At 35.8% G+C, this 22,498-nt stretch overlaps 1 protein-coding gene across 7 annotated transcripts in view; it reads right to left on the reverse strand.

The window, feature by feature from the left end:
- EPHA6 (EPH receptor A6) overlaps window positions 1-22,498 on the reverse strand; it is an 828,987-nt gene that overhangs the window by 244,100 nt on the left and 562,389 nt on the right. For 6 of the 7 annotated variants that reach the window (XM_027586196.2, XM_027586194.2, XM_027586197.2 and 3 more), the window contains 3 exons: window positions 6,410-6,518; window positions 3,262-3,335; window positions 16-141 (listed from right to left, as the gene is read on the reverse strand). In XM_027586196.2, coding sequence (XP_027441997.1) covers window positions 16-141; window positions 3,262-3,335; window positions 6,410-6,518 — 309 coding nt within the window. The remainder of the gene's footprint in view (window positions 1-15; window positions 142-3,261; window positions 3,336-6,409; window positions 6,519-22,498) is intronic. The other variant, XM_027586193.2, reaches the window with a different exon arrangement.

A 22,498-nucleotide genomic window follows, 5' to 3' on the forward strand; every position in this document is an offset into this window, starting at 1 on the left:
AGATTTTGTGTTTACCTGCCCCAATGACTCTCTCAATGCGAATTCTCGAGGGATCAATCTCCTTTGCAAATTCATGAACTGCTAGGGATGGGTCTTCATATGTATCTGGATCTATGTAAGTTTTAATTCCTGGGAAACCTACTGCAACAAAATAAAAGATTGATTTAGTTTAAAATATTTTAGTAATTACACATCTTGTGTATGTTTAAAACAAGGATTGACTACTTTAGTCATTCTTGTTAATTATTTAAATTTAATTCTCTTTTCTTTTTGTCCCACTCCTCCTCACCCCCCCCATTAAAGCTTTGAGTACTTAAAATCAAAAATTTATTTACCTGTTAATGTAAAATGATCTGGTGATTTAATAGAGAGTGAGCTGACAGATTCCAGAAAACATATTTATGATATCTCTATAAAATGTTTAATCAGCTCACTTATTCACTAAGAACCCATATATTTCATACCTGATCTACTCAGGACATGGGGGAAAAAGACATAAGCCTTCCCCCCAAAATAAGAAAGCCTATTGGTGTCCCTCCTGAACCCTTCATACTAGCACTAGGCACTGGGTTTTCCAAACTCATGCCTCAGTTCAGAAACTCTCAGGCAATAAAGAATAGATCCATGGACAATGACAATGGACATCAGCCCTTCCTGTTCTTGTGGTTGCTTTCATAGCCAGACTGCACATGGTCCTGGAAAGGACCCCCTGTCTATGCCGAAGTTAAGGGTGGGAATCTAAGGCCCAAATCTGGTCACTGGCTGTGTAGCTGCTACTCTCCTTGAAAGGCGTGGAGGGCTCACAGCCCACCAGCAGTTAGGATGATGAATAGTGATGGTAGAAAACTTGAATGTGTGATTATATATTCATTCACAACTTCTCCCAGTATCTGAAGAAGTCACAGACTGCCTGTGGACATTCCTTGGTTTTGCTGGTTGGTTTCTGTTTTCCAGGTTAGATTCCTAGCTCCTGGAGGACAGATCATCTCTTATACATCTTTATATCTTTCCAAATACCTTAGGTATGGTTTTATAGGTAATAACCACACAGCAAACCTTTATTAAATTTGAATTAGTAGGGATTAAAAGATCAATACAAATCCGTGGCATAGTGGATGGATGATATTTGGTTTTGTTGCTTTTGATTTTGAAAACCATACAATACCCTGAGTTAAGTGTTGGTTAAGTTTCCTTAGAAACATGCTCTTGCAAGAAAATCTCAAAAGCAAGCAAAGAAAAAGTGATCAAGTGAGTTTAGAGGACATGATGAAATGCCTGTTATTAGCAGAATTTGCTTCATGAGTTCTACGCCTGTTGCCTTCTTTCATAACTTTTTGCCTACTCTCTCCTGCTACCAGATATGCACCCATGAGAATATTAGGAGTTTCCAAAATATTGCCAGTAAAGCATTGTAGGCATACATAGACCTGACAATGATTCTGAAATACTGTGCTTTTCTTGACTTCCCAAAGTTTAGATTGGAGGAAAAGAGATCATCAGATCATCTTTACCTCTGGTCCATATTTCTTATGATATCTTTATAACTTAATGGGAGTTGTGGTTTCAGACTGAAAAATCTAAACACAAATCCAGTGGCTACTATTAGATGATTAGTGGTGTCTAATTGGATTTAAGGTGTTAATATCACTTTTTTTCTGTAAACACAATATACGTAGTATAGAAAAAGAAAACTTAGCTCCAATTTTAACTGTCTAGTTACTTATTTAACTTATCCATGGCTTCTTAAACATCGGTTTGTTATCTTTCTTTTACTTCTGTGGCTGCCTTAGGTTATTTTCACTGCTTCTTGCTGGGCCCATCTGGTTTAGTTTATGCTAAACTGCTAGTTGGAAAACAGATAATAAATACCTCAGGAGCATCTTTTTCCTCTGCATTTACTAAATGTACTAAATGCCCTGCAGTGAACCTGAGGTTGCTCAGCATGTGTCATCTGTCCAGGTGTTTGGATCTGGTTTTCTGCCACTGTTCATAGCATTTCCAGCTCATCCCCTGGCTGGTAGTGGCTGTCTGAACTTTCTGCTCTCTGCCAGTGCAGTGAGCCTCAAATGTATTGTTAAAAAAAGGAGCAACTAGGGAGACCTTGCTTAAAATGCATATGTCTTGGCCCTACCATGGACCTTCTGGTCAGAACTTTGGTGAGTGAGGATGGAACATTCTAATGCAGATAGTCTGTAGAACACTGAAGAATCTTGTGAGCCTAGAAATAGCCCTAAACCATCCCTCTAATTTATAATATCCTCACTTCAATCCTTTCTGCCCCCTTCAGAGAATGTTATAGATTGAAAAGTCCCTTATTCCTTTTTCTCATTTGAAGTAAAGATGAGTTTTTTTTAAAGATTTATTTATTATTTATTTTGAGAGCATGAGAATGAGAGAGAGAGAGAGTACATGAGATGGGGGAGGGTCAGAGGGAGAAGCAGACTCCCTGCTGAGCAGGGAGCCCGATGCGGGACTCGATCCTGGGACTCCAGGATCATGACCTGAGCCGAAGGCAGTCGCTTAACCAATTGAGCCACCCAGGCGCCCAGTAAAGATGAGTTTATAGAGTTATACAACGTGCCTCACACATTATCTCTACACTGTGGTTAATCAGAGAACACCCCTTTCTTGTTAATTCAGAGTCTCACAACAGAAAAACTGTCTTGACAAAGTAGTGTGCCATTTGGAGGTGGAGGTGGAGGTAGAGGTGGAAGTGGGCGTTGGGGAAGAGAGGGTGGCAATTATCAAACCAACTATAGTGGTAATTATAGCTTACTTGGGAAGAGTTTCTACAAATGAATATAACCTTGTAGTCAGCTCAAGGATTTCATACATATTCTAAAAGTTAAAGAGCTGATTTCTTTTTTAGTGTTAATGAATTATAAATTGATTTGTTATATGTTTAAATGACAGAATAAAAATTCCTTAATATTTCTATGGCTAATGCTCTACTAAATAAAGCCAACTCACATTCAGGAGCCATTGTGAATGGTAAATAACTAGAAACAAGCAGTCATCTTGTATTTTTAGCATATTCAGTCTTCGTGTTTTCCAGCAAGTAGAATTAGTGAAAAAGTACTATCATTTAATGAGAAGCAGGTGCAATTTCCACAAACAAACCTGGAAACCAGATGAAAACTCTTAATGCTGAAAGGTTGGAAGTACACTTTTTCAGGTTTTTTCAACTCAATGGATATAAGTTTAAAATGAACTCTGGAGGGCTGGAACAATATAAAGCAATGGAAGAGTCACGGTACTTACAATGCCCATTCTGCTGTAAGTGGTTTCTTCTCTTCTCTTCTGACTTCATTTTGGCCTTTATGTACCATTGGCACCTTTTAAAAGGGTAAACAGAATCTTATTTTTAGAACTGAATGAGAATCAAAACCAACTAAAATACCTATCACCCATAGGCAAAGTTCTTAACATAAAGACCATTTTTTAAGAAAATCCTTACATAACATGTGAAAATTTTACTCCATACAAGGTTTTTTGTATACAACAAAATTAACCCTAGATAAGAATAAAATACTCTCAAGTGGATTGATTGATTCAAATGATAGGAATCTTAGAGAATATTCTATAATCAGAAATAACCGTCATGTCCTTCCTTATATAACTTCTAATAGCTGTGAGTTGGTAAAAGGCATTAAAACTCAAAATGAGAACATGTTTTTGAGTCAAAAAGCTCAGGCATTTAGACAACTGTCTTCTAGTTTCATTGCTAAAGAGCATGATTTCTTTTTTAATGTCAGAAATTTGGTAGAGGTATGTTCTGTTCTCTCTTGGGATGATGGTGCTCTAAGAAAGAGGAAATGCTTATCTTGCATGACTTCTTCAACGTGAATAAATTCATCAGCATCCATATGATTTGACAGTTCATCAAATTTCTAATTCCAAATGGTTAAACAGAATACATCTGTGGTATACAATCCAATCTTTCAATATGAACTTATCCTCAAACCCTATGGAAAACTGAGTATTTATTCAGAAATGTCTTACAGTTTTTATAGAATAATTTCCAATGAATACTCCCCTATCAAAGTGCTTAAGGGATACTTCAAAACTTATTTTTTAATCCTGTATAATTGAAATTGTATTCCCCAGGATGTAGAATATTAAACTAATTTCTAATGTCATATAAATTGGCAAACATGGAAAGTAAAAGCTGAAAATAATTTAGTACAAAATTTTCTTTATCATTGAATTATCTTTTTAAGTGGTATTCAAATTCTGCTTCAGAAATCCCAAATAAAGATAACATTTGAGCGCATCTCTGAAGTTCATTAGGGCAAGCTGATTTAGCCTAAAGGCTAGAGGTTTATTTTTTTAACCTAATTGTCATTGTGACTTTCCATGCACCAAGACTGTATTTAATCCCTCTTCTTGCAAGACAATCCTAGATAGGATCAGAAGAACTCTAACCTGTTATTTTTCTCTTTTGTTTTGCAAACAAGCTTAGATGTCCACCAGGATACACAGGGTTTTGTTTGGTTGTTTCTGTTGTTGTTGTTGTTGTATTTTTTATAACCAGTTCTCCCTTGCTAGTGATTAAGGATTTTGTAGGTCATGTTTGGTATTTGTAGGGTGTTTTATTGAGTATTTTGTTTTCAACCAGATGGTTAGTTGGTTTAGAGAATCCAAAATCTGTTTTCCTGCCCACTATAAAAGATGGTTGTACCAAAGCTGTGATGATGGCAGGAACTGTCAGAGGTTAGCATGAGGTATAAAGGGAGAGAGAAATAGGGGAGTGCTGGGCAACAGTATCTGGTGGTGGCACCATGACATGCCCAAACTAGTTCTTTCTATTAGGATTAATTTATCAGTATTTCCTGCATTCTTGCATTAGATATTTTTCTTTTTTCTTATTACTATAGCTATGACTTTTCTATCAGGTAATTAGCCTCCCAACACAGGAGACTCTGAGATACTCTCTATTTATTACCAGAGCAATACAAGGTCTATTAATACTGAAAAATTTTAAGTACACATGGGTAAATGTGTCCCTTTTACAATTAATTTCATAAAGAAGTCACCATTTCAACTCAACCACATTATGATATTCATGTATTTCTCTGTTCCTTGATAAGTTCTGTAAAAGTGGGTTTGTTACAACTACATCTGACGCCTTCAAGAGGTAGCAGTTACAGTCAGGCAGGGACCCACCTTTGACAAGTGCCTTCTAAGTACTTGTGAATTTATTGATCTGCACCTTTAGCCTGCTCTAAAATTGTAGACAATAAATTTCCATGCATGCACATCCTCTATAATTTTAAAATTAATTTTAATAAAATATTGATATGTAAGTCAAGTTTTAAAATGAACAAAACAAAGGGTGTTTATAGTTCACTGAACTATTGCCCCTGAAGGTAGCTCTTTGTTATTTCTGCTCGTTATCAAATATCAACATTTTCCAGTTGAGATGGCATACTCTGGCTGGTGTCATCATGGATGCACAGTTTTTGGCTGGCATTTAATTGCTCTTTTAAATCATGACATTGTTTTTTTTGCAGTATGTGTGTTTTTCAGATTATCAAGAAAACTCTTGAGGTATTCTTTTGTGCCCCTACTGATAATCTAGAAGGAATCATTTTTCCCCTTGTGGGAATAAAAATATGATCTAATATATTGACAATATCTGACAAAGAGTCGAGGCCTAATATCAAGGCTTACATAAGAAATACTACTTGTTCTTTTATGTGATTTCATACATATTATCTTTACTCACATCTCTGTATTGTCAGTACCTGGCTCATGGTAACAATCCATTATATCTAAAAATCAATAAATGGTTTTAATTCATTGTTATACCATATGTACAAAAATAGAAATATAAGTTTTAGATGGGTGAAGCACTTTGACCAGCTAGTCAGAATTCCAGTCTAGGTCTTTTGCTATGTTAAATTTATTGTTACTCTAAATTTTCATCCTTATTACACTAAAGTAGAGAAATACCGGGTTTATAAAACCAATTAATATAATTCTAATATAGATCCTTTTACTATTTAATGAATAAATATAATACATTCTATAACACTAAGTTTATAAAGAGCTTTTATATAAATTCTCTGTTGAATTATTTTTTTCCCCAGGAAAAATCCCTTTCATGGGATAATTTGAATGTAACAAAGGAAAAACTCAGAAGTAACTTATCGAGTAAGAATTTATCATTCATAGCTTTCAAAGTGTTTTTATCAAGTCCCTAGCTGCTTTCAGATTCAGAAGCCTACTGATACAGAGAACTAGCCAGGTGGTTCTGTTATCATACAAATTTCAGTCAGAGCAGAATCTGCCCTGATCCCTTTTTCTCTCAAATATGGTTTGTTATGTTGAAAAGCATATGAATACAAAGTATATCGGAGAATGGTTATTCACAAATATTGGTAATAATCTGGTATGCTGTAGTTACCTCCCAGTGATTAAGAAGAACAAAGTAAGAATGACGAGGAGAGTAAACCCCCCAACAGCCGCGGTGGCTATCACGAGAATCTGTCCCTGCTCGGCCGCCATGTCAGAAGCTGAAACACAAATACAATATTAAATTTTCCCTGGGTGACATTTCACTACCAAAACTATTTTACAACTTAGTCTGTGCTTGAAAATATGGTAATGGACACCAAAAATCCCTACTGTGTTTGGCTTTATTTGGCACACAGGATGCAAACGTAAAATAAAGGCCCAAGGTTGAGGTCATAACCCGCAACATCACCCTTTCTTCTTTTTCACAAAAATACCAATAGAATAGATGGATTCTTAGTATCCCACATTTTAGGATTAAGTATTTGTTGCAAATTTAAATCAGCAGATGGACTTAAAGGATTTTGTTTATATAATTGCTGACTTCTTTCCTTAAACACTTTAATCAACACACTAGGCTTTACCCACTGTTTTGGTATCTATTTCCACAAAGCGGAAAGACTACTGCATAATTAGCTGAAGAATGAGCTTTTTTATATTTCATGGAGCTTAATTCAAATACTAAAGTTAAGAATTCGCATTCTACAGCACAAGGGTGTACATAGTAAGTTCTTAGACGTCTAGCAGTAATTTAAAAAATTACATTTGAAATCTTCCTTTTTTTGAAGATAAGACTAGATAACATATGGTAACAACATACTATTTCTCTCATTGACAAAACTGTATCTAAAACTGTATTGGATGCATGTTTCACTACTTCCCAGGAATCTTTTAAAAAATATTAGTTCAATTAATTCATTAGCACTTCCTATTTTGTGTATTACTGAAGTTTTAATCAGATATATTTTTTATTGAATGGGATATGAACAATTGCTTAGGAACAGAGGCAAGAAAACTGAAGCCCAGAGAAGGTACAGAACTTGCCCAACTTCACATACCACCATCACCAGAATTCAACCTTCAGATTTATGTTTCATTTCTCCTTAGGCTATACCTTGAAGTAATAATTCAGTTAATTATCAGTATTCTAAAATATGGAGCCAATCAGTCCCTAAAAATCCTTTAACTAGAATAAAGCTTGATTTTTATTTTGATTACTATAAAAATTTATTAATCAAATTATTTATACCCAGAAAACTGAACCAAAGAAAGAATATAACTGAAAAACATTTAATTCTCTAACATAACAATTTATTAAACTTGGGTGCTTTAAGACATTCACAGAAGTAGGTCTTTTTCTGGGAATCAAGTATGCAGTATACTATGTGCAAATTTATATGCAGAGTAATAAACTTCTTCAATAAAAATGACCTATCTACTAGAAAATATCTGAACATTAAAAGGTATTGTTGAGTAAGAAACCAATCACAGCATTTAAGAGGCTTTTTGAGAAATCTAACTGTAAATAAAATAAAAAATCATTTATGTTCAGTTTTCAGTAAGAAATTTATTAAACCTTGGAATTAGATTTCACTCACTATGATTTAATTAAGATATATTCAGGCATCTATTTCTTTTAGCTCATAAACTGTGCAGATACAAGTTAAAGAGTTGCATCTTATCCAATAAATAATGTGCTGAAGATTTTTTACTAGGTCCTCAATGAATTTCCTAATCTTCAATAGCACTGATATTGTGAAAGTTAATGTGCTCTAAAATGTGACATTTTCACACTGAAAATCATTGAATAACAAATTATAAGGAATAGATGTTACAGAAAAAAACATTAACTTTTTGAAGATAAGAAGATGGCATTTAAAAAGAAAACATTGAGCAAAACTGCTGTATTTGTAAACTATATAATATAGTTCAAGAGTTTTAAAACTGGAGCCTATATTTTCACAATAAACAGATAGCAAATAATTTATTGGGACCATATATTCAAAGTTCAGATGGAGGAGAAGATTATGTAATTGGGTCTTTTGAAAATGAGATTACTTTGTTATAGAACACTGTGTTGTTTAACTTAAATAATTACTTAGCAAACTGCCAGTTTTACTAATATATCTTCTTTTTCACACTTGTAATCACATTATTAATGAACTTTGCTTCAATTAAAATTTTAATTGAATAACAAAATATTAAATTGTGACACTTTGAAAAATGCATATGCTTGTATAATTGTTTCTAAATTTCTAAACCAGAAATCCTAAACACTCTTCTTTGGAGATTAACGTATAGTTGACCCCACAACACAACTCTGAACTTCATGGGTCTACTTATATGTGCATTTTTTTTTACAATACAGTATGGTATTGTAAGTGTATTTTCTATTATGATTTTCTGAGTATTTTATTTTCTCTAGCTTACTTTAAGAATACAGTATATAATAAAAAATATGTGTTAATGGACTATTTATGTTATTGGTAAGGCTTCTGGTCAACAGTAGGCTATTAGTAGTTAAGTTTTTGGGGAGTCAAAAGGTGTACATGGATATTTGACTACATGGGGCAGTGGGGGGGTGTCCCTAACCCTCATGTTGTTTAAGGCTCAACTATATTTAAATATGTAAGTCATTTGAAAATAAGAGCGTATAAGGTGATGAACTATTATACTGGGAGTAAAATGCCATAGATTATGGGGCTGGGGTGATTATGAAAATATTAGGAACATCATCATCAACAGTAGCCACTATTTGTTTCGTACTAAACTATCCTCGAGCACTATGCTTAGTACTTCAAATTCAGCATCAAATTACTCTGCACAATGGTCTTAATAGGTATGTACTACTATTATTCCTAGTTTAAGTGGTTATAGTATTTGTCTAAGGTCACACTTCTTGTACACAGGGAATCTGGCAATCCAACCCTGATTTGCCAGGCTCCAGGCCCATGCTGTTGCCAGTGTTTTACATGACCATTTTCACTAACAGAACAAATGGCTAAATCCAGTGCTTTTGTGGGTCCTCAATACATTTTGCTTGACCCTGATGTCAGGTTTGTAAAATGAGAATGTTGAATTAAATATCTTTGTCACAACCTTTCAGAGCAATTTTATTATGATAGATACTGCGGTATCCATAAAGGCTACAAATTTTGGGAAGAACAAGATTTGCTGTATGAAAGTAAGAGGGACACTCATGATCTGTGGGGCTGTTCTTGGTCCTTAATGGGGATAATTTCTGCCTTCTTATCATACTGGTGTTGGCCCATCACAAGCTCTGACTATCTCAGGATGAAGGCTATAATCCTTAACTTTGTTCACAAGGCTCTCTACAAATGGCTGTAATTATGTATCTCCAGATTAATACCTTATCATTCTCTAACTATGCTGAATTTCATCCAGTTGCTTGAAAGAGAGTGCCAAACTTTCTTTCATGGTCAATTCCTAGTCACTCCTCCTACATGAACATCACATCATTTGGGAAGCTTTTCTCTGACTGTTTAGATTTGATTAGGTCCCCAGACTCATGTTCCCACAGACCCTTGTACTACCTCTACCAATAAATTTCTATCATGTTTTATTGAAATCACTTCTTTTGTAATCTTTTTTTTTTTCCCATTAGACTACTAATTCCATGAGGGCAGAGATTTTATTATTCACTATTGTAGCTGTAGTAAGTTGAATGATGACATCTCCACTGCCCCTCTCCCTGCCCTTACAGAAAAAGAGAGAGAGAGAGAGAATTTGTAGGTGCAAGTATGTTAAGGATATCAGTCATCCCGTGTTAGCTGGGTGGACCCAAATCCAATGACAAGGAAACAAAAGAGAAGACAAAGAAGAGAAGTTCATGTGAAGACAGAGGCAGAGACTGTGGAGTTAAGCAGCCACAAGGCAAGGAATGCCTGGAGCCACCGGGACCTAGAAGAGGCAAGGAAGGATTCTCTCCTAGAGCCTTAGGAGGGGGTATGTTTCTGACACCCATAACTGTGAGAGAATAGATTTCTGTTGTGTGTGTCATTATGAGAGCAGCTCTAGGAAACTAATACAGTATTCAGCCTATAAGGCCTGATACAGAGTAGTAGCTCAATAAATATTTGAGGGAATGGACTGAATGATGGTTTGCATTGGGTGATTCTATTAAAAAAAAAGTCAGATTAATCTAGGGTAATCCATATCCTCACCTTCCACTTGAGATATGTAAAGATTTACCCTGAAAGTAGCTATATGTATGTGAAGTAAATCTACCCAACATAATTTTAACCAGAAGAATCCAATTATTTTGTATGCTTGGAGATAATACTTCCCAGAAGGCAGGAGCTGCTAGGAAATACAGACTTCTACATTTACAAGTTAAGTTGATTAAGCTTAGAAATGTGAATCTAAGGTTAAGAATGCATTAGTTCATTCAACAAATGTTTTCTGAGCACCTATTACATGGCAGACACTGAGATAAACACTGGAGATTCAGTGATGAACAAAAAAGACCATTACTGCCCTCCTGGATTTACAGTACATGGGAAAGATAGACAATGAACAAATAATTACAAGTGTAAAGACTGTTACAAAAGGGATACATAGGGGTTGCTCTGGATAAAGAATAAGCAGCCACTAGCAATGAGTCAGCACATATTGTATGTGTTATATGTATTATCAACAATGTTTGGACAGAACACACCCAGGACATCCCTTCTTCCAGCCTTGGGCCACCCTCCAAACTCTTTTCCAGTCACAACCTTTGGAATCATAATCTCAGCCATCATCTCCCTCTGGGACCAGCCAACACCAGTTTCTGAGCTTATTTCCTTCTTGCTGAGCAACTCAGAATTATTCCACTGAGGGGGAGGCTGCTGCCAACCGCCTGGTCAACATGTGTCTGCAGGCCTCCTCCTGCACCTACCTCTCCCTGGGCTCCTATTTCCACCTCGATAATGTGGCTCTGGAGGGTGTGGGCCCCTGCTTCTGTGAGGTGTTTTAGGAGAAGTGGGATGGTGCTGAGGGGCTCTTGAAGATGCAAAACCAGCAGGGATGGTCGCACCCTCTTCCAGGACGTGCAGAAACTGTCCCAAGATGAACGGGTTAAAATCCGGGACACCATAGAAGCCGCCATGGTCCCGGGAAGAACCTGAGCCAGGCTGTTTGGGATCTGCGTGCCCTGGGTTCTGCCTCACAGACCCCCCCCCCCCCCCCCCCCCCCCGTCTCTGTGACTTCCCATAGAACCCCTTCCTGGATGAGGAGGTAAAACTCATCAAGAAGATGGCAACCACCTGACTAACCTCCACAGGCTGGCTGGCTTCCAGGCTGGGCTGGGCAAGTATCTCTTTAAAAGGCTCATGCGCAGCTGGGAGCCTCTGGAGCCCAGGGGCCCGGATGTCAGGGCTTCTGCCTGATCCTCCCCCTACAGCAACTATGCAGCGTTTTAACCACTCTGGAGCCTTGTCCCAAGTCTTGGACCAAGTGAAAACAATAAAACTTTTTGCGGGGGGAAAATAAAATTAAAAACATTAAAATCAAATCAAATCTCTGTGGAAGTGGACCTGCACAGTTCAAACCTGTGTTGTTCAAGGATCAACTACATGTGTTAAGAGAAGGAGGAAGAAGAAGAGGAGGAAAAAAAAGGAGGAGAAAGAGGGGGACTTGTTTCTTGGCTAGAGGCCTCAAGGACCTGATTAATTTAAGTAGACACTTAGACAAAGAAACCATAAAATCATCCACCAAATAGATTCCAGAAAAGTACAGTATAGCTACAAATTACCCTGTCATGTGTGAAAACTTGTCTGTTAGTATCATCGAGTCATTTTTCAATCCTAAAAGGATTATTTCTAATTAGTTTTATAGGAGAAGATGTATATCATTTACTGAAGTAACACCCTAGAGAGCAAACCTGGCCTTAAAAAGAAGCAATGACATCCAGGTAAGAAATGAAATTTATTTGTGACTAGTTGATTGGAAATGTCCCTTTGCTTAATGGAATGAGGTTGTAGTCTTGGAAAAATACAAGTATATTAAAATCATTATTTCATTGTATGGTTTGGAAAGAGGCACACTTCCTTAAGAGGAAGCAATTATCCAAAAACAGATGCAAAATTGTTCCTGAACAAGAGCTTAGTACCTAGCCAATGCTTGGCATTAGTCAGATTGCCATTATAAGTGAGATTTACTTTAGTTGTTTCTATTTAAAGAGAAAAAAAAAAGTGAGGTTCTTTACTTGGAATCCAAATACTTCTAAAAAATAGATTTAAAAAAATAAATTTCATGTCTTTAGGAAAGTATGAGAGAAAAGCAATTTGGCTATTTTTAACCAAAGAATTTTCTTCTACTGAGACATGATTTTGTCTCTCTGTAATCAAGATTATTCTAGTTTATATTTACATTTCAAAGTAAAATCTGTTATTTGTATGCTGTGTCATTTTCTGTGGAATAGCTTTTAAAGTTAACTCTTTTCTGTTATGAAAATCTTTTTAAAGTTATTGAAGACAGCAGTTACATGATTTTTTTTTTTTTTTTTTTTTTTTTGAGTAAAGTTTTCTCAAAATGCTGCCCAGGGAAATAAATGGTGGTATATATTGTTTCATATTTACATGTTTTATTTATGACTCCCAATTCTTGATGAAATGTCAAAATTGCAAATGATATTATCTCATCATTTCACCAAAATGATTTTTTAAAGCACAGCAGAAATCTCAGCAATATAATGGATTGACAGTATCCAGTAAATTAATCTTAAGGTTTATTGACAGACCATGCAGGAAATCCTTAGCATTCTTTTTTTTTTTATTTTCAGGAAAAAAAAATTCCCCTCTTAGGTCATATACTGTAATCAGGATTAGTTTAACCTTATGAAATGAGGTACATATATAAAGATTTAGCAATATATAATGGAGACTAATCTGAACCTGAATACTATATGGTTATATAGACATATAAGTATGACATATGAATGAAAGCTGAGGATATATTTCTCCTAGATAAACATAATCTTGTGATTTTGTAGATGATGCTGTTATTCTCTTGGCTACCTGGACTTGAAATGTGCAGTCATCTTTGATTCTACCTTTCCCTGTAACTTCATGTCCAGAATCAAATCTTTATCATGTCTTACATTATCTTGTGTTTATTACCACTGGCACAGCCTCATTTCAGGCCTCAGCCTCACATGATTAGGCTACATTTATGTTTTTCTTTTTTTTTAATTTTTTTATTGTTATGTTAATCACCATATATTACATAATTTGTTTTGGTGTACTGTTCCAAGATTCATTGTTTGTTCATAACACTCAGTGCTCCATGCAGAACGTGCCCTCCTCAATACCCATCACCAGGCTAACCCATCCCCCCACCCTCCTCCCCTCCAGAAATCTCAGTTTGTTTTTCAGAGTCCATCATCTCTCCTGGTTTTTCTATTCAATTGGCTTTCTACAGTATTTCTTCCCAGTCCATCTCACATTATGTGGCCACATAATTATTCTTCAAAATAATATTTAAAAATATTCAGAGGCTTCTCCAGTGCCTAGAGGGTAAAACCATCCCACCGCAGCGGGGACACCATTCTTAGAGATGTCCAGGCCTAAAACCTTGGACTCAGCCCTCCCACAATTCTCCTTTGCCTTCAGGTTGATCATCAAGCCTGTCATTCCTACGTTTTAAGTATTTCTTAGATTGATCCCCATTCTCTCCTGTTTCCATAGCTATTCAGATACTCATCACATGTCTTTGAATTCAGCAAGTTGGCAACTTCATCTATGTGGAATGCAGTGGAACAATAACAAGATGGACAAAAAGAGCCTCTGAAGAGACATTTGATAGATATTCACATAGTAAAGAATGCATAGTTTACTCCATACAACAGCTTTGATGCCTCACACTCTTACTCCAGATGTGTTTATTGATTTCCAAGTTTACAAAACAGTAGAGTAACAGTAAATGAAGTAAATGGCGGCCGGGGTGAGATATGTAAAGAGAAGGAATGGAATGGAAGAGCACACTGCTAGGCTGACCACCAGAAGAACTGGGAAAACTGAAAATCTGGTGTAAGATTCCAAAATATGCACTACTCAGGAGTCAGGAATTTAAGATCAAACATCCCTGTAAAATTCAGGGAGCATAGAAGGACTCACTATATTATAACTCAAAACATTAACATGACCATACAAGGTCAATTACAACAGGCTGACTTATGTCCAGTGTATTTTATTTAAAAGGGCAAGAGTCTGTGGATGCATGATTAGAAAAATATGTCTCTGCAAAATATTTAAAAATAATAAAAATAGTACTTTTAAGGCCAAACTTTTGTTTGAAAACTTCAACTGTCCAAAAAGATTCAATTTCTGAGGATTTCAGGGGTTTTGGCTCATTTTAACTATACTATATGCTTCTTGAGGGCAGATATAGTATCTTTCAACTCTCTATATCCCATGGGATTAGTAGAGTGCCTTACACAATCTAGGAATTAATAAACATTCATGAAGAAGTGATAAAGAACACATTCTAGATATAAGGATTAAATAAATGTCCCTGGCTAAGGAAGAGTGTTCATATAAAATGTATTTGGTAATGCTTCTGCCTAAAAATGTTCTAGTTATACAAACGAACCCTTATACATTTGTATTTTGGTATTTAATATGTTCAGAAATAAATTAATAGAAAATAGTGTGAGTTAAGATTTTTTTCAAATACCCTTGCTTAAGCTTTGAATGAAGTAAATATTTAGAGGAAGAGTATTGGCAATGGTATTATATTAGCATCTTTCTTTTACTTTCATGCAATATTTGATGCCATTTGCCAAAAGGAAAAATACTTCTAAGATGAGAGAGAGGCAGAAGCAAGAGGTTCTCTGTTTCGCTCAAGGAAACCAGTTACTAAATTCTCAGCTGGATGGAAAAAAAGGCTCCTGGATCATATCTATTGAAGTAGAGACACTTAGCTGGGATTATACTTTTTCAGAAAGTGATTTCACTGCTGTGCTTTCCTCCTCTGGTCTGCCAGTTTTCCAGAAACAATGCAATTCAGTACATCACACTGGCTACACTGGGACAGAGAAGATTTCAAGATTCACTCTTCTTGATGACCTTAATTTACTTGTCAGATAAAAATGCCGAATGACACAGGGGTAATTGGAAAATGTGAGTTTGGTACATCTTGATGGAGAGGCAGAAGCAGAGGCAGGTAGTGCAGCATGATGAAACACATTTTGTTTTGTTTTAAAGATTCTTGTGTGCATTAATAAATGGTCAGGATGCCTTGACAGGCAGGCGTCATGTGACAAAGAACAAAGAAAAGTGCTTGAGGCATTTAAACACCTGGAAGTACTGTTAACATTTTAAATGTCAAGGATTTAATTTGTAATTGTCTATATTTCATATTGTTACTTGCAGTTGAGATAGATCTTTGATAACATATTTTGCAACTGAAATACGCCTTTATACATGCATATTTCATCTTTTTTTTTTTTTAAGATCCAGTGTAGAATAGAATTTCCTTACAAATCTCACAAATTCCCTGGAACCAATGATGTTCAATTTCAAAAGACTATTTAACATGTACCATGATATTAATAGTGAGTATTTGCCTTTGGTAGGCAGATATATGCACTTGAGGTTATAGCTTCTCTATATAACAGTGTGGCTTGAGGTAAATAGCTTTGTAATTAAATGTATAGTCATTAGAGATCACGAATATTATAAGGCTTATAAACTCAAAGGTTTATCTAGAATATGGTTTTCATAGAAAAATATGTAAAGAAAATAATCCTGATTAAAAGCACAGATTAAACTGAGGGTTGCCAGGGGCGCGTGGGTGGCTCAGTTGGTTAAGCGACTACCTTCGGCTCAGGTCATGATCTCGGGGTCCTGGGATCGAGCCCCGCATCAGGCTCCCTGCTAGCCAGGAAGCCTGCTTCTCTCTCTCCCACTCCCCCTGCTTGTGTTCCCTCTCTCGCTGTGTCTCTCTCTGTCAAATAAATAAATAAAATCTAAAAAAAACAAACAAACAAAAACAAAAATCTGAGGGTTGCTGGAGGGGAGGTAGGTAGGGGCATGGGATGATTGGGTGATGGGCATTAAGGAGGGCATGTGATATGAGTACTGCATGTTATATGCAACTGATGAATTATTGAACTCTACATCTGAAACTAATGATGTATTATATGTTGGCTAATGAATTTAAATAAAAAAAAAAACCACTTAGAAAATAAATAAATAAATAAATAAACAAAAGCATACATTGATTATTTAGAAAAAGTTCCAGAAAATTTCTTGGGTGAATTCTCATTCATCAAAAACAAAAAAAATATTAATCATTTAGAATGTGCTAAACACTGTGATAAAGGGACTGGAGAGACAAAGAAAGCTTAATAAAGCCTGGTTTCCTATCCTCATAGCAGTTTCTCTTCAGCGAGGGCGATTCTCAAACCTTAAGTGTAATATAGTGAAACTGTTGCTAAAATGGAGGCATGTGTGAGGGTCCTGAGGGAAGAGTAGGAGTGTGATAATCTCGATAGAAAGAGGGGAAGGAAGGCTTTAAAAGGAGGTGATTTTTAAGCCAACTCTGAAAGGATCAGAAGAAATTTGCAAGTAACCCAAAGTGATGAGTAGCTATTGGGACATTCTAATGTGAAGAGATGACATTACATAGATATGGAGACATGAAACAGCACATCTTCTTGGAGTGTTTTACATACACTTTGAGGCAAAATAGGAACAAGAATAGGAAGGTGGAGAGAATGGATCATGGAAATTTAGCAACATCAGTTAGCATGCTTATGTCTTTCTCAGGAGTGGAGTAGATAGAGATGTGAGTTTACTCAAAATTGCAATTTTGACTGGAGATATAAACTCTTGCAAATATATGGGAAGAAACTGCCAGAAGATAAATCCAATTGAGAAAAAAAAAAAAAAAAAAGCAGAACTGAGATTGAGAAAGTATTGAGGCCATGTTTGGAGAGCTTGGATTTGGCCTGAATCTCACACTACTCTTTGACGTTTTTATTACATAAGGTAATAAAGTCCCACTTTTCATCAAACCAGTGGGGATTTTGTCACTTGAAAATGAGAGTCCTACTTAATAAAATGAAACAAAGAGGAGAAAATTTGGTTGTATTTGTCCACGTGCATATCCTATAATGAGGGGAAGGGAGGATAAGTGGTCTTTATATTTCCTAATTAGCTACTAATAATGTCTTATTATTATGTTATTTGAGTTAGATGTTTTTAATCCCCATTTACTATTTAAAAAAATTTTTTTCTATGTTGAACACAGCCCTCTGAGTCCATTTGCCTCAATAACTGGATGGATGAGATTGGAAGGGTAAAGCAAAATTGGGTATGTGGGGGTTACTTTTATAAAACAACCTTTTTTTTATACAAAGAATACCAAATCTTCTGCTTGGAAAAACTCCATTTTCTTTTTCTTTAATTGACTGATTGGGTGGGGGGAAATTAGTCCTGTCTATCCTATGTTTAATGGACCTCATGTATTGATTTAATAAAAACTACATGGATGTAAAAACAAACAGACCAAAAATAAAAACAAATGAATAGACATTTCTGGCAACTTTAGCTAGACAGCATGTTAAAATCAGATTGTGGAAGAATTTGCCCAATTTAAACTCAACTAATTATAAACTCACTGCCACCAAATCTGGAGCTAAACAAAGAATTAGATCTTACCCTATCTTCACAGTTAATGATAACACAGATTTGAGGCTATGGTTGTCTCTTACATGGCTTCAGTGGAGGCCTTTACAGAAGCACCAAAACCAACAATGTTGGTGGTGGAGGGCAATTTCTCTTAGCTTACTGGACCCAAGCACAGTGCTCCAAATAATTTAGATCACTGGCATCTAATAGGGACCTACTATTCCCTATGCCAAAACTCATTTGATTATCCCCTAAAAGTGAATAAGATCTAAAGGAAGTTTTTGGATCATTGTTTGAAACTGTTTGAAAGCTGTTCTGAGTAACAGCCAACTATTTACCTCAACCTCTAACTGATAACTGCAGTCAAGTCTGGAGAGATTCAAAGAAAGCCAACCTTGTTGTCCCATAAAACTATGACTCCCTCAATTTTCTTAATGTTCCCTCTATTATTTATGTTATGCTTCCCCTTGAACTATGTGTGAAGTCTCCAAGTTAAATGTTTTGTATTAGAAGTGAAAGGGTTTTAGGCACAAAATTACCCTACAACTTACTGCTATTTTTTTCAAGAAAATAAGATTGTTTGCTTTGCCTGTTGAACTTTCACTAAATTTTGGCTTCATTGCCCAAGGGATCAAGTTAACTCAAAAGTGGGGCTTAGTATTGTGATTCTGAAAATGTGGGGTAAATACCCCTGAAGAAATAAACTAAAGAGGAAAAATTTCCTGACATACCCATTCACAATTTCATGTTATATAAAACAGTATTGTGTTTTATTTATTCATCTTTTACACTAATATCTTCCTAATATGGTAATGATTATAGACAAACTGGGCATGTGTCATCTTGTTAGAAAGATATGCCTCTTCCTATACGCTGATGATATGGGTTTAGTTTCCAACAACTAGAACTGATTTCTGGATACAAATAATTCTGCCATCCAACTGCTGCCAGAAGGGATTGCACGTCATCAATTTTATCAAAACTAAAATCATTTTCTTTGGCACACAAAAAGCGATTGATCAAAACTCTACAAAACAAGACAACCTATTCCATTTTGTACAAGCATACTTTTTCCACAGCTTATCCTAGAAAGCATGCTGCAAAACTATACAGTTCAATATCATGTTTTCCATGGGAACATTAATCCTTGGGTTTCTTTTTGATGACTTAGAACACCTGCTTTGAACATTTCCAGGCCAGAATCATCTTTTTTTCATAGTATCCAGTGGTGTGGAACTCTGGGCTTTCAATCTAGAGTATGCCTAATTGTTGGAGCAGATTCAACTGTGCTTCGTAAAGACAATCTTTGCTTTGCTTCCAGCCCATTTCATTGCAAATGGAAGGATGGGCAAAAATATTGGTTGGATGTCTTGCCTTTAGCAGTGGAAAGATTTCTGTATTTCTTCACTTTATTTTTAAAGTATTTGTACCATCTATCAGCATGAAAATAGAGAAATCACATTCTAAGCTCTCTTTAAAGACTAACCTCAAAATTCTAAGTTTCCTCTGAGGTATCTGTTCAGCCCTGTCTCTGAAAACTGCCCTTGCCTCCACAGCAGGGTCTTGCAAAATTGTTCTCTCTGTCCCTGGTCCCTACTCACATGAATTGGATTAGGGATGGAGACCTGATTCATATTGCGCCCAAACACGATCGCTTTTCCAGGAATTTGGAATTAGGATTCATGGTCAGTTTGGTGGTTTTTGTTGGAATGAATGGGAGATGTGAATCTGCAAGCCATGAAGCAGATAGATATATTTTCCTAACTGAACATATACACAGGTAAAACTAGTTCTAGGAGAGAGAAACAGAAACGAGTGGCTGTTTCTGTTTTGGTGTGGACCAAAAAAAAGACTAGTCACCTTTTATTTCGAGAGCTTTCTAATTTCTTGTTTCAGTTCTTTTTGAAGCCTAGACATGTTTACTCCCCATGTTTCCATGGTGGCCCTGTCTGGGACCTTCTTAAATCTCTTTTTGCTTAACCTAGCTCATGGTATATTTGATACCTGCAATCAAAGGGCCTTAGGGTCTTCTGATTTTTAGTTTCTGACCAAAGAAAAAATTTTTAGAAAATTAACTTTAAGAGTGATTCTTTTTCATTCACTTCCCAGGTATATTAGCTCTTTTGAAGTCTGTATGCATGGGATCATATTAAGTAACCTTCCTCCCTCATTTCATTCCCAGCATGGAAATCTCCTTCCATCAATGACACTTTACCTTCGGTCTGCTTCTCTCAAAGGTTGTGGTCACAAAAGACCACATTAAAAAAACATTTGTTGAAAAAACTCTGCCTGAGGCCATTAACCTCAAATTCCTCATCTGTCTTTCCTACATTTGTGCTTCGTATCATAAAAGCATGAGGACTTCTCTATTTCCTGGCTGCTTCCAGAAATCTCAGAGGCAGAGATGATGTACATGTGGTGCATGTACCTCTAGTAATAAATCCTCAAAATGAGATTCTGTTCCCTCTTGTTTTTATGGATCGAAATTTCTACTAGTTCTAATTTAGTAAACGTTTTATATATGTGTTTTAGATCGCCTCAACTATTTTTAGGGAGAAAAGAAATGCAAATAAAAGTCAACATTCCTCTGTTTAGTTAACAATTATGAGTGATTTAGATAAGTTAGCATATATATGGAAAAATCATGCTACTTATTGCTTAAGGCATTTAGCTTTTTCCTAGAACATGAAATTTGACTATACTTTTAATTCTCTCTCATCTCTAGTAATAGGTATTAATGACTTAGATTGGCTATATGTATGTTTGGGCATGTTCTGTTAAACAAAATTCTTGATTAAATAATTCTAATTGATTAACAAAAAGTGTAATAGAGGTCATTTCTATCTCCTTTTAAAACATGAGAAGAATTTCCAAATTCCACATACTTAATAGCTTGACTAATTCATGTGTTACATACCTTATTTTGGTGGTGGTGGGGGTGGGGGTAATGGAGGTGCATACATCTAGCTTCAAGTGAGGTTTTCTACACTGCTTCTCTTCTGAATATTAACAAAAGGTATTTTTCTAATTGTTTTTGTTTTCCAAACTGAGCTTTGCTATTTTTCACCTGTCCTGATGCCTCAATTTCCACAGTATAAGCTACTGGAAGTCTTAAGGTAAGGGTGCATATAAGACTCCTTCAACTATCTTCACACTCATGGACCAAGTAGGAATGGCTCCATTTCTCTTCTGGTATGTAAGTCCTTGTGCCTTAAAGGCACAGATCACTGATCAATGTAAAGGTACAATTACCCCATCAATCTCTTATGTACTCACTTTTCACCTTCCTTTCCAGTGAAGTATTTCTCCCTTCATCTTAAGCAGTAAGAGCATTGCACAAAAATGATGACAGAGACATAGTCTCATGTGCAGAAGTTTGTGTATTTTAATGAAAACTCATTAAATTTATCTTACCTCAAGGGTATGATCATAAATGATATACTTTTACAATGCTTAAACATACTGCTGAATCAAGCAAACAGCCATTGTAAAGGTACAAAACTTTAGAAAAAAAAATCTCCATGGGGGGGTAGGGCGGTTGAGTGTCTGACTCTTGATTTCATCTCGGGTCATGATCTCAGGGTCATGGCATTGAGCCCTTTGTCGGGCTTGCTCTGTGCTCAGCTCAGAGTCTGCTTGTCCCTCTCCCTCTGCTTCTTCCTCCACCCCCAACTCAGCGTGCACTCTCTCACTCTCTCTCAAGTAAATAAGTAAAATCTTAAAAAAAAAAATCTCCATGGGTATTAACTGGGTATCTTTACATGTTTTTGTTTAATTCAATTTGAAATCTATCATCCCTGTGGACATTTAAGCAGGATGAGAAGGAGAAAAATGACAAAAAGCTAGCTCATTTTAAAATGGTACAGCTTCTTCGACAGATAAATACAAACAGTGAGAAGTGATTTAGAAGGCCTCAAAAGGCATTTTGAATGCCGCAGTACAGAACATGACATAAAAAAGAAGAATGTGCTAAAGGCAATTAGATAACTCAGTTTTCTTGTTCTCACTTGTTTGTCTGCTGGGCAACTTGGATTGATTTGGGAAAGAATGGAAGAGCCCTCTTTCCAGTCATTATGTAAGGTAAAAATGTGTCTTTATAAAAGTTCAAATATTCTCAAACCTGTATCTGTTCCATAATTTGAAAAAGTAAAATCCTTCCTCAAATAAAATATTCCGTGCTTATTACTTATAGAACTTATAGTATAACTAATACCTATTCTCAGCCAAAATATAATTTTCAATATACAGCTAAATTTTATTTTCTTTGGATTGCTTATTCCTGTGCAAGGAAATCAGTTAGATATTTATTTATTTAATTAAAAAATTATTGTGGGATAGGTGACTGTGGATCATTTCTACTTAATAACTGAGAATTCCACAGAAAGTTCCTAAGGAAGTTTTCTTTCTAGAATTACATTTTCTTCCTTTTTAATAAAGTTTTTCTTTCTTCCTTATGAAATGAGTGGGAGCTGATTTACAGTACAGGCTCATACAAAAAATCATAATGGACTCAATATATGATTGACTGTATCAGAAGAAGGATAGTCATTATTTTAACAAATAT

The sequence above is a fragment of the Zalophus californianus genome, chromosome 1 (assembly GCF_009762305.2).
Source record: "Zalophus californianus isolate mZalCal1 chromosome 1, mZalCal1.pri.v2, whole genome shotgun sequence".
Classification (NCBI taxonomy): Eukaryota; Metazoa; Chordata; class Mammalia; order Carnivora; family Otariidae; genus Zalophus; species Zalophus californianus.